The sequence below is a fragment of the Centroberyx affinis genome, unplaced genomic scaffold, assembly GCF_046629955.1.
Source record: "Centroberyx affinis isolate AG114_WGS23_722 - 3 ecotype Tasmania unplaced genomic scaffold, CSIRO-AGI_Caff_v1 ptg003816l_1, whole genome shotgun sequence".
Taxonomy (NCBI): Eukaryota; Metazoa; Chordata; class Actinopteri; order Beryciformes; family Berycidae; genus Centroberyx; species Centroberyx affinis.
This window is the reverse complement of record NW_027281678.1, coordinates 115,913-129,543: the sequence shown is the minus strand read 5'-3', so window position 1 is coordinate 129,543 and position 13,631 is coordinate 115,913. Positions and strand designations below refer to the sequence as shown.

General features: G+C 38.9%; 1 protein-coding gene across 1 annotated transcript in view; it reads left to right on the top strand.

The window, feature by feature from the left end:
• Window positions 1-273: 273 nt before the first annotated feature.
• Window positions 274-13,631, top strand: part of slc27a6 (solute carrier family 27 member 6) — a 39,827-nt gene continuing 26,469 nt past the window's right edge. The window contains exons 1-4 of the mRNA XM_071541189.1: window positions 274-760; window positions 4,171-4,380; window positions 7,773-7,931; window positions 11,610-11,734. Of these exons, the coding sequence (XP_071397290.1) occupies window positions 274-760; window positions 4,171-4,380; window positions 7,773-7,931; window positions 11,610-11,734 (981 nt within the window). The remainder of the gene's footprint in view (window positions 761-4,170; window positions 4,381-7,772; window positions 7,932-11,609; window positions 11,735-13,631) is intronic.

Below are 13,631 nucleotides of genomic sequence, written 5' to 3'. Positions count from 1 at the left end.
TGAGCATCTTGTTATTCTACAACCCAGCTTCTAAACGACAGAGTTTACGCTTTTATTTTGAAGGCAGCATCTCTTGTCATCCGGTCTCATTATATCTAGCTTGACTCATCTGGGCTGTTATTGGCTTGACATCACACAGCGCGCACGTACGTGAGTATTTATCACCTGAAAAGATGCCGCCGTCCGTATAGTCGGAGGCATCTCGCATGTCTCCTCCGCCTTGTCCTCCTCCCCAGAGCGTCTCCTCCTAGCTGTCCTCGGGAGCGGCACGTCATGTCTCTCTCCCTCGGGTGGCTCTCCGCTCTGGCCGCGGGTGTTTTCTCCGCGCACGTTCTGCAGAGACTGTGTTTCCCGTACTTCTGGAGGGACGTCTTCTTTCTGATGAAAATCCTCAGGTACGGCGTGAAGCTGGAGGTGTTCAAGTGGACGTCCCGGGTGTTCACGCTGATCGACAGGTTCGTCCAGCAGGCGCGGCGCATCCCCGACAAGCCCTTTCTCATTTACGACGGGACGACCTACACGTACCGGGACGTCGACCGGCGCAGCAACCGCATCGCCAACGTTTTCCTGGAGCGAGGCAACTTGAGGAAAGGAGACTCCGTGGCGCTGCTGATGAGCAACGAGCCCGACTTCGTTTGCGTTTGGTTCGGGTTGATCAAGCTCGGCTGCTCCGTGGCTTTTCTCAACACGAACATCAAGTCCAGGTCTTTGCTGCACTGCTTCAACTGCTGCGGGGCAAAAACTCTTATTGTCGGCGCAGGTAAAAAAAAAAAAAAAAAACATCTTTGGCATGTTGTCAATGTGTTTAATGCACTTTTTGGGGGGATTATTTGATTATTATCATGGTTCAGAAAAGTTGTTCGTCTACCATTTGACCTCCTCCCATGTCAAATCCTCAACCGATTCCACAGATTTCACGGGGTTGCGCAATCCCTGCATCTAATATCATGTGGCCTATCACCAAAACATCCAAAACTGCTTATGTCCACTAAATGTCAGAGTAGCCTAATGGCAAGATATTATCATTTGGTCGATGTGATAAATCATTAGACGGTTTATGTTACCAAACTATCAGCTTACAGGAAACATCCTGCCCTGAATTCTCCCTGATGAATACTTTTCTTTTTTTCTTTTTTGCTTGGTCTTTGCTCGTTATTATAAGGATTTAAAAAAAAAAAAAAAAAAAAAAAAAAAACAGATGTTAGATCTGGACTCACTTGGGCACTTGCCATACTTTGACACAGCCTATTCATCGACGCCCATGTCTCACAGGATAAACATGTTTTTACAGCTAATAGGTTTCACTGTGTCGGCCCCATGTGACAGGACGACAGACCCAACCGTTGGCGGGTTCTCACAGATTGATCAACCAAACAAGCGTGATGCGCCTCAGAGACGTTGCCCTCACTACAACCCCATGGCCATGGAGCAGGAGATGGATATTAATAGTTATAATTTTGCATTTGTTAATGAAGATTTGTAGCAGTTGTTGGACAGAAGTGGAGTCCTTGAGGGTCGTGAAGATCTGAAATAAACAGGCTAAATAAGTAAATAAATAAATAAGTAAATAAATAAATAAATCTGTTAGTATTTACTAAATAGAAAAAGTCAAAAACAATTCAATTATCCTAATATCACAAATGCTGTAGATATGACTGATCAATTTGTAAAACCATCATTATCAATCATTATTATCAATATTGGAGTATAGTTTTGATAAAATGCGGAATAACTTGCGACTCACAGTATCATTTATCAGTGGTTTTCAACGTGGGGTCCAGGGACCGCCAGGGGTCCTTGAGGGGGTTCCGGGGGGTCCCCAGTAAATTGATGAATTGTTGAACTTCACCGTTATTTCATTTACAAGAAGTGAACACAATTAGAGAAATGTAGATTTTAAATTCACTGTTATCTCTCTACCTACAGTACAGATAGTCATGGGATTCTGGACAAAATCTCATCAAATGGGGGTCCGTGGCCCCTAATGTGGACTAAATTAGGGGTCCTTGATATGAAAAAGGTTGAGAATCACTGATTTATAACACTGTTTCATACATATAAGGAAAGGCGTATTTACAAATAGCACCAGGACAGTTAAGAAGATTGACGAGGTAGAGAAAGTACAGAAGATTATCTGTCAATTTAGCCATGTTGTGCAACCATTTAGCCAAAAGCATGGCTGTTTTATCACTTTTCCATGCTATTTATCCTCATTATGCCTATGCACCTCAATTCCTTGAGGACGCTGGTAGTGACTCCATGGGGATTTTGTTTGTTTGGTATACAGGTGAGTTTCCATGGAGTTGGAGTCAGTGCAGTATACATTGCAGTCTGCTTGGGTAATGGCTATATTATCCAGGAGAGATGAACTATCAGTGCTTAGCTGGTTCAGGATATTGTCCAAGAAGTCACAATGTCACTTTGCAGCCTGCATTTACAGCTGTCTTTTCAATATGAGCTCTGTTGAACTGTGAGTAGAGGTGAGGCGATCAGCATTAGCAAAATTCTAGCATTACTGCGATACCATATTTTGTTATTTTATGATGCATCATTGCATTGACCATCCAATGCAATCTTTGAATCAAGATGTTTCTGCCTGGTTTATAGTTGCATGGTGTAGTTTCGGCCATTGAGAAACTTATTTGCACACACTGATTACAATCCCATTCTTGAAATGTCCACAGTCAACAGCACCATGAGGTCACCATGACATGCCAATACTAGTTGCACAATCCTCGAGGAAGTAAATGGTAATTTACGGCTAGGAGGAAATAGGAAACGCATGTAAAACCTTTGTCTTCAAAATGACACTTTAATGCATTCAGTGGAGATCTACTCCAGTCTACTGAGAAAAGATGACAAAGCTCTAGTTCAAAACAAGAAAATAGTAAACATGTTGTCCTCCACCAGTGATGTAGTTCCACCCTTGGGTCAGTCAGTGATTGCTGAGTGAACTTGAAATATGAGTGAAATTGTATAAGCATTTTGGTATGGGACAATGAAAGGACAGATTGACCATATATTTCTGTTGCCTACTCTCTTCAGAATTAGGCTTACAAGTTATATCTTGAAATGTAGTAACTGTAATTGTCCTGTTTTTACTCAATACAGTACAAAATATAAGAACTACAATACGCAATAAATACAATCCCTACATTACACAATGTACACTACAATACAATTTATAATACAATATACAATATAACATGCAACACCAGGAGCGTGAGTGTTATGAATAATATAAATGCTAAATGATAAGTGATATATGGTATTGCACAGTAGGTAAGTGGTAATATGATATAAGTAGTCAACACTGAGGCACAGTGGTAGTGCAGTGATGATGCAATAACAGTACAACAGTCCAACAACTGGACAATAACTACAGTGTCTTGTGTTTAGAGGTTTGCCCAAAAATTCTCCATTGACTCTCACTTCAACACATCAACCCAGACTGATGTCTCCAAGTGTGTAGCGTGTGTAGACTATGATGACTTTAACTGTATTGCTTTACCACTGAGTCCCCATTCATTGTCCCCCACATTGTGTGATAACTTTGACTGTATGACCTGCTTTACCACTGAGTCCCCATTCAATGTCCCCCACATTGTATGATAACTTTAACTGTATGACCTGCTTTACCACTGAGTCCTCATTCATTGTCCCCCACATTGTATGATAACTTTAACTGTATGACCTGCTTTACCACTGAGTCCCCATTCAATGTCCCCCACATTGTATGATAACTTTAACTGTATGACCTGCTTTACCACTGAGTCCTCATTCATTGTCCCCCACATTGTATGATAACTTTAACTGTATGACCTGCTTTACCATTGTCAATGCCGCCCCCTAGTGGCACAAAGTCAACGTTACAGTGTGACTAACGAACGAACGAACTAACGGACCCCCTTTGGTGGGGGACAATCACTATCTATGTCGAATATGAATCTCGCACACACCGTTATTTGCAAATGGGAAATGTGTCAGCGCTTGTTAACCTCTTCAGTGAATAAGGAATGCCTTGGTATTTTGAATACTTAGCTTGTGCAAGCTATTTCTAGAAACTGAAGAACATGTAGAAACTTTTTGGTGAAGAAAAGCAAGTAAAATGTAAATTATCAACGTGTCCATTTCATAAAATGTGGTTTGGATTTCTTTTTCATCTCCCAGATCTGGTGGAATGTCTAGACGACATCTCGACCAACCTGCAGGAAGACAATATTCAGGTATGGGCCCTGAAGAGCCAGAGTGACCGGACAGACATCCACACCCTGTTGGATAAGATTGATGCTGCCTCCAACCGGCCTGTACCAGCAGCGTTACGCGCCGCCACCTCCCTCAAGACTCCCACCCTTTACATCTTCACTTCTGGAACAACTGGTGAGTCTGTTGCCCTCTAAAGCTCAATGGGGAATGCCATTTTAAGAGTTAGGGGTCCCATTTTTAGTATGGGACCACCCATACTACAAATGCATGCCTGTTCATGTAGCCTATTCTTAGAGCATCCAACCCCAAATGGAATATGCAATGTGATGTGTATAGCACCAGAAGTGACAAATGTGTATTGTTGTAGTAGCTGTAAAGTAGTAGCTGTATTTTGGTGATGTTATTCTTTGTTTAGATTTAGCTAAATTTGTGTTTTTTGTGAATTATAGGCTTTCATACAAAAATATAATAGACAAATCCAGCCATCTTATCATCCTAAATCACACTTTGCTTAACATTGTTTTTTAGCACTCACAAGCAGCAGGGGTCAGTTCACTGAAACGCCAATGTAGTCAGTCATTTAAGGCTTTCACAGGTGTCCTAAATCCCTCATCCGTAGGTCAGAATCATGCTTACTCTTCACTGTTTACCAACTTTACCAACTAGTTTTAGGTGAGATTTGTTTTTACTCTTAAGTCTAAGTTTGAGACCAAATTTAAGCAACATTTTGAGAGGTTTTATACATTGTTTTATACATTGACCCAGAGTTTGAAACAAAGATCATTTTTTATTAAAATGTACAAGGAAGGGGTAGAAGTAGTTACTGAATCTAAGGTACTTCCTGGTGCTGGCTCTGTCTCAGAGACAGAAAACAGAAGAGAGGAGGTGAGATGGCTGGATAATGGTGAAAGATGTCCAGGGGCCAGATTCAGATAGATCTTAAGAAATTACTTTAGAAAAGTTTAGTTCTTAAGAAGGCTCTTAAGTGCAATTCCCCGATATTTTGTTAAGATTAGTGCCTTATGAACTTCTCTTGATTTCTTATTTACGAACTTTTCAATAGGGTCTACCTAGCAACGCAATGTAAACAAGCATAAAAGGGTGATTTTCCTCCCTAGTTGCAATCCATGGTACTACCTAGTACATAGTACCATCTAGAACAGTGATTCTCAACCTTTTTCATATCAAGGACTTAATTTAGTCCACATTAGAGCCATGGACCCCCATTTGATGAGATTTTATCTCTCGGACCCAAATCTGAGAATATTTTTATTGTTAGATATGATTTTGTCCAGAATCCCATGACTGTCTGTATTGTAGGTAGAGAGATGACAGTGAAGCTATGATCATATAGTCATTCTTCTACATTCTCTAATTGTGTTCACTTCTTGTTAATTAAATAATGGTGAAGGTTAACAATTCATCAATTCATCAATTTGCTGGGGACCCCCTGGAAGCCCCTCAGGGACCCCTGGTGGTCCCCAGACCCCACGTTGAGAACCACTGATCTAGAACACAATTTGAAACTATTATTTAGAGTGGCTATATTTATGGCTTAGTAAAATAAGTAACAGTAAGTATAGGAAAAGGCTCAGACATTGGTTATTACCTTTTGGCTAGAGGCCTATTAAGTGTAGTTGTCTCATTTGCTAGCTTCTTTTAGTGAGACATGAGACCACCTCTCTCTACTTTGAACTGTACAATAAATGACAAAAAATCAGTCCCAGGTAGCCCCAAATCCACAAAAACAGGTGGCCCAGTACTGAGCCCTGGGGAACCCCAGTGTAGAGGGTATTCAGCAAAAACAATAGGAGTGGTCAGTCACGTAGGAGGTAAACCCCAAGGAGGCAAATCCAGGGATTCCCAGGTCAGCAAGGGTAGTTGGGAGCATCTGGTGGTTCAGTGTCAAAGGTAACTGATAGGTCTAAGAGGATGAGGACTTACGAGAAGACTGAAGAAAACAGCAGATAGGTCTAAGAGGATGAAGACGGGGTGTAGTCTCAATAGAAACCAGCTTGCCAGTATTTTTGATGGCTTTAGGGAGCTAACCAAAAACAGTTTGTTTTAAGTTACGATGTCTGTTGTGACAAATGTCTCCATTTTCTATGCCCTTCCACCATGGTACATGGTATGTGGGACATTATTTTGTCATGGTGACATCTGTCTGCCTATCTGTGTATAGACACATTCTTGAGAACAAAATAAGTCAAGGACAATCCATGACAGAAACTTCATATTTACGTGACAAGTTCCCTGTCCAGACAGGATTCATATTAATGCATGTTATGTGAAGACAAGTATGTTAACAATGAAACATTTACTAATGAATGCATTAATTAGTTCAGTTAGCACAACTGGTTATGTTTAATATATCATGATTATGGCAGGACATAGGCAGCTCAAGTGTTAAAATCTTTCTGAATAAAGCTTCTCCTTGTTCTCTTCTCCAAGGGTGAATTGATTATGCTAGCTCGCCACTCTCAGCTGATGCTACTGGTGTTAGCCTTGTTTGAAGAGCTTTGTACAGACAGCTTCCTGTCAGTCTGGAGAGACGTCATTCAGCTCCTTAGAAAAAGTGGGAAAAAAAAAATTCAAATGGAAGTTAAAAAACCCCCAAAAAACTGTGGTTATAAAAAGTAGAATATGAGAAGACGGTAGGAGAAAGAGAAAGAGCCATTTCCCAACTGGTCACCATCTATATCTCTCTTAATAAGCCTACAGTAACTGTCTGAGAGACAGTAGTCCAACTACAAAAGCAGTGACCTGTTTTGTTATTCTGTGCTGCGCATGAGATATCATTTCTTTATTTAAACTGATAATCATATTTAGTTTTTTGAAGAACACAAAATCATCCAGAAAGATTGTAGGATACAGCAAGAATGTGGCACATCGCTATTAACATTTAACATCTGTTGTTTTTGCCAAGATGGTATGGTTGGGTATGTAATCGACTGCTATGACTAGGTGAAAATGGCAATAATTGTATTCTTCACTGAGATCTCATCTTATCTCAAGTTGGGATATGCTTGGTCAGGAAGGCTTTAATAATTTGTACTAGGGCTGAACGATTTTGAAAAAATATCTAATTGCGATTATTTTGACTGATATTGCAATTGCGATATGATTCACGATATTAGAGGGAATGATAATTTTTACATCATTCTTCTCATTTTCATTGAAAAACGTATTCAAATGATTATGGTGTGATTTTTGCGGGGATCTGTACCAAACAAAGATGTTTTCTTGAGTCTGTAGAATATGATGTGTAGGCCAGGACATCTCTGCAGCACCACAATATTTACTTTAAAATGCTATTTTGACACATTTCACCTTTAACAAATATTGCGCCTCCTGCGATGTGAAAATTGCAGTAGGCCATATTGCGATTTCGATAAAATTTTGATTAATTGTTCAGCCCTAATGTGTACAGTAGTGTTAAAGGATAAATAGTGAAAGTTGTGTGTTGTGCATCAAAAAGAGTTCTTATTAAACAGGTGACTGTGTGATATTTTTTTTTTCGTATTTTTTTTTTTACAATTTCTACAATCTCTTTTACAATTTTCCAGGTCTCCCTAAGGCTGCAGTGATTACCCACCTCCAGACTTTGAAGGCAGCAGCAGGGTTCTGGGCCTTTGGTGGGACAGAAGATGATGTGGTGTACATACCTCTGCCACTCTACCACAGTGCGGGCTCCATGATTGGTATCGGAGGAACAATAGAGTTGGGTAGGCCTCAAAATATTACTATGTGAATATTTTTTTGGTAGTATATGTTGTAAGGACCTCCTTTATCTCCTAGCTTAAAGGTGCTATGTTTAGCGTTTTAAAATCAATAAATGATTACCACATTCATTTTAAGACATTAGTATAATTCCTGTGAACAAAAAGTCATGGGATTCAAATCTCAAACAAGTCCCAAGTCCAAAAGTTAAAGGCTCAACTCACGTCTCACATCCAAAGTCTCATCATGTCACAAGTAGGAGGAAACAAAGTCAAATTTATTTCTATCCTCTTTGGCTGTCAGTAAGATATGAATTTAGCAATAAAAACAATAACCAGCTCCTGAAATTATTTATTAAAGCTGTATCTCAACCAGTGCCCTGACAGCACTCAGACAGTTTGAGGCCCCACACACTGAGACAACAAGCAGTGCCAGATATATGTGAGCTGTTCAAATTTGAACATTGGTATGATAAATCAATTTGCCGTTTTTCAATTTACAATTGGATATTTCATTAATCTACTTCTGTTGCCTTTGCAGGAAGTGTTTCTATGTCTAACTCTGAAACCCAAGTAGAACAGAATGACTGCTTCTATAAGTATTTATCACATACATTATATTCAAAGGTGTGCAGTTACTGATTTCGTTCTCACACTCATCATGAATGCCGATGCTAGTAAGTAATAATATCTCTACATCAAGAGAGTTTTCTCATGCTCTGTGCTTTCCAGTATATGCTTGTCCATATTTAAAAGCACAGTCTTGGTCTAAAGGCACATGCGTATACCATTCCTATGCTTTGGTAGGTATAGAATCAATGGAAGGGTCAGCAAACAGGACTGTAGACAGCGTTCAATGGCCCAAGTGTAGCTGGAAAACAGAACAAGCCCTTTGTGGACCCTTTGTTTCACTTCAGTTAGCAGCTTAATTACTGGCTTCAGAGCAGGAAGAGCAAGCACATGACACTGGAGGCTATTATTATTATTATTATTATGTTGTTGCCCATCACTCTCCCTCCCTACTTTATGTAAGTGGTTGGAAGTGTCCAACTGAACCTCACTCACGCTTTTATTACTAGCCATTTAGACTATTGTAATTCCCTTTTTACTGGATTACCTAAAAAGTCTATAAGATAACTACAGCTGGTTCAGAATGCTGCGGCCAGAGTCTTAACCAAGGTTATTATAGTTTGGCATTTTTCATTAGTTTTTATTTTTATTTTGTTTTGACTATTTGTTTTCAATTTCAGTTTAATTTTAATTCGTTTTTAAAGCGGGTTTGCTAGTTTAGTTTTTATTTTTTGAAAATGCTTAGTTTTAGTTTAGTTTTTATTAGTTTCAGTGATAGTTTTAGTCTTTTTTTGTAATATAGGGTATTTGTCAGGGGCGAGATTCAAAAAGGTAAAAAAAAATTGAAAAAAAAAAAAATTGGAAGATAGATTTCATATCCACCCAAAATACTAGGTTTATGTATGAAATAAATTGACAAAGACGAAAACTAGACATTTTCTCTATAATTTTAGTTTATTTTAGTTTGTTTTGTAAACACACAATACAGTTTCAGTTAGTTATCGTTTTTTTGTAAAGCCTCGTTTTTATTTTTATTTCAGTTAACGAAAATGTTTTTTCACGCCTAGTTTTCGATATTTTGTTAGTTTTCATTAACGATAATAACCTTGGTCTTAACCAAAACAAAGACAATGGATCACATGACCCCACTGCTTAAGACACTGCACTGGCTACCTGTATCTTTTAGAATTGATTTTAAAGTTCTTTTACTTGTTTATAAAGCTTTAAATGACCTTGCTCCTCCCTACATCAGAGATGTTCTTTCATTTTATGTTCCAGCCAGATCACTAAGGTCCTCCACCACTTTTCTTTTAAATGTTCCTTATGTGTCCCATAAAAGTACCGGTGAGAGTGCCTTCTGTTTTTATGCCCCTAAACTGTGGAACTCACTGCCTCTGGATATTACAATGGCAAGCTCTCTCTGTATTTTTAAAAGTAAATTAAAGACCTATCTTTTTAATCTGGCTTTTAATTTGGAGTAATGTTATAGCCTTAGTTTCATTGGTTTTACTTTATTTTTATCCCCGGTTTATTTTATTGTATTTTTATTTTATTTTATTGACTCTTATTTATTGATTTTTTTTTTTTTTTACATTTTATTGTTTTATTGTTGTAATTTTGCTATGTCATGAATGAAAGGTGCTATATAAATAAAGTGGAGTTGGAGTTGGAGTTGAGTTGAACCTGGTAGGGCTGGGCAATATATCAATATTATATCGATATCGTGATATGAGACTAGATATCGTCTTAGTATCGTAATATGGTGATATGGCATAAGTGTCTTTTCCTGGTTTTAAAGGCTGCATTACAGTAAAGTGATGTCATTTTCTGAACTTACCAGACTGTTCTAGCTGTTCTATTATTTGCCTCTACCCACTTAGTCATTATATCCACATTACTGATGATTATTTATCAAAAATCTCATTGTGTAAATATTTTGTGAAAGCACCAATAGTCATCCCTACAATATTGTCGCAATATCGAGGTATTTGGTCAACAATATTGTGATATTTGATTTTGTCCATATTGCCCAGCCCTACTTACAACTGAACATTTAGCCCACTTCGTAGAAAATACCGAGATATATATTGTGTATTCAGCCTAAAAATACTGAGATATGATTTTTTTGTCCATATCGCCCAGCCCTAGAACCCGGTGTGTCTTTCCAGCTGTAACAGAAACGTACAAGTCGTGTTACAGAGTGTACCTGCAGAACATGTCTTTGGAAAAGCAACAATTTTCAATCAGCTGTCCTACACGTGTATCTTATGTTTGGGTTCTCACAATTGTTCCAACTGTTGCCAAAGTCCTGTAGCGTCAGTGACCAACATACTGGACATGCTGTATCAACAAACCTTGGGGAGGTCATTGGACCGACGATTTCAGCTCTTTTAATTGATAACACAGACAGTACTTATCTGCGTGTTTTTATTTGCACTGCATTTGCGTAGTGTGCCAAAGAGAACGCAACACTTGATAGTTTGTACCTCAGTCGATCTACAAAGGACTTTAGCGAGGCACTGTGTGTTCTGGGTCAGGCATACCAAAGGCTAGATGAGGGACTCAGATGGCCTTTTGTCCTAATTCCTCCTCTGTTAGTTAGTGCATCCATTCAGAGAACTTAGTAAATGAGATGTGTCCCAGATATTGTCATTATTCTTCATTGTAACTCGATATAGATATTTTTCAGCACATGTTGGCCTGCGGGTTAGGACATGTTGTCTTTGGAGTAATAGGGCATGGTAGCTATTTATTTGTCCAAGCATCCACCATTGATTGAAGGCAACAAGTTCACGGCCCTTCTCTGGAGGTTGTGGAAAGGCATTCTGGGAAATGTAGTAAATCACAAACTTAAGTAGAAGTGGACGAGGCAGGTTGAGGGAAAGTGGGTTCACCAAAAAAAGTCAATTACAACACTTTATCATGAAATAACTCCTGGGATATATTGAACATATTGATAGAACCATGTCAGAGGATCTGAGGGGGGATTTCTCCTTTTAATATTTGTGTAAAAGAATGTATTAAAAAGCTTGATACATTGGATACATTGCATCACTTCATTTATTGATGTTTGGATATTTAAGTGTGAATGTGATTTTGTCTGTACCATGCTAGGCGCGACCTGCATCCTGAAGAAGAAGTTCTCAGCCTCCCAGTTCTGGAATGACTGTAGAAAATATGATGTGACCGTCTTCCAGTATATCGGTGAACTCTGCAGATACCTCTGCAACCAGCCTAAGGTAATCTTCATGTTTTATCATGGCATTTGGCAGTGGTTTATTCAGAGCCTATTTTCTGGAAAGATAACATCAAGCATATCCGTACATGGGCATACTGATAATGCACGTCTTAAGTCAGGGTATTTGCAGCACAAAAAGTATGCATACTTCTTGTACATTTTGATATAAATTGGTTATCATATAAAATTTTGGTTTGTCTCCAAGAAAGTCTCATCACTATTTCTCAATGTGTCACATACAAAAATACACTGTCATCAAATAGGACTTAGAAAAATACCCCCAGGTACTCTAGGAGATTCTAGGAGTTGTTTTGTGATGAAGTGTTGTGATTTACTTTTTTGGTGAACCCACTTTCCCTCAACCTGCCTCATCTACTTACTTCAGTTAGTGATTTACTACGTTTCCCAGAATGCCTTTTGACAGCCACCAGAGAAAGGACGTGAACCACAGATCTATCATAAAAGCTGGATTGACGATTACGTAATAATATGCAAAGCCCCCCCGTAAGCCCATCTTTTCTTTAGAACGAGAATGGCCAACTGATCTGGAATGAACTGTAACAGAAGACTTGAGTGTATTTCATTTCCTTGAGTGCTAAAAAGAGTTCACCTGGGTTAAAATATCTTTGAATGAGAGTTAAAAAGTATAACTGGCTTTTTACTTTTAACAAAAAGGTAAAAAGAAGCCTTTAAAAATGAGAGAATGAGAAAGATATAATCTACTCATAGCCTCTGTGTAGTAGTAAAATTGTAACAATTTATAACTAATAATAGAGGCGCTAAATCATTAAATCTTTCATCTTTAGCTCTATCAACTAAACTTGACCTTTTCCCCTTTAAATTACTTCCTAATCATGATTCAGACAGGCTGTCAGGTATGAGCCTTACTGGAGGGAAAAATGAAACAAACAAGCTCATTGGTTGTTAGCCTAGCTAGCTAGACTAGCTGCCAACTTAATGCTATGAGATAGCAAGATTGTTTTAAGATTCAGACAATCTGTAACCTTTATCAGATAATGAGATAGATGATAACCACTGTTTTTGACAACTAGTCTATTCTAAAGTATCTTAATGCAACAGCCCAATAGCTGTTAGCAAGCAAGCTAAATTAAGCTAGCTTAATTAGGTTTATAAATGAATCAGACATTCTGCAAGATACCGTTACTGTTTGACAGCACCACTTAGACTAATGTAGCCTACAATCTCATATAGCTTTTTCCTAACATTGCTATCACCTGTGGATTGTTTTGCCACATGTGGTTTTGCAATCGTACGCTGCACATCTTGTAATATTAGCTTATTGATTGGGCATACTAATATGGCCGCAGACTTCTGACGGCTTCAACCTTGGTAGGCTATATCTCAGCATGACATCACGTCGTCTATGTTTAGCTAGTTATCCATGGGATTAGGAAAAATATACCACAACAAAACGGACCCAGAAATGCAAAAAATATTACCAATAGCTGATTTTTTTAACAGTGTTAAAGAGTTTCAGGGTGGATTTTTCCTTTAACGAGCAAAGGAAAAAAGTGTTGTAGCCCATACAAATTGTTCCAGCTACCAGACTTTTTTTCTCTGAGGAAAGAGTCCTTTGCGGTCACAGCTACGTCCAAATCATCCAAAAAACATTGTGCACAACTGTGTTGCATTTTCATGGCTGAGAGACAAGCAGGGCCTTTGTTTTGGTGTTTGCGTCTTGCCATGGTGGACGTAGGCACAAATACACACACACACGCACACACAAATACACAGTATGAGGGCAGAGCAATCCCCTTGCTGAGGCTGGACTCAAAGTACTCTTTGTCCACTCTCCCTCCGTTACTCTCGCCCTAATGCATGCGGGTGAAAGGCTGACCGTGGCACAGCACTCGCCACTGATGGGCAAAGGTTGACTC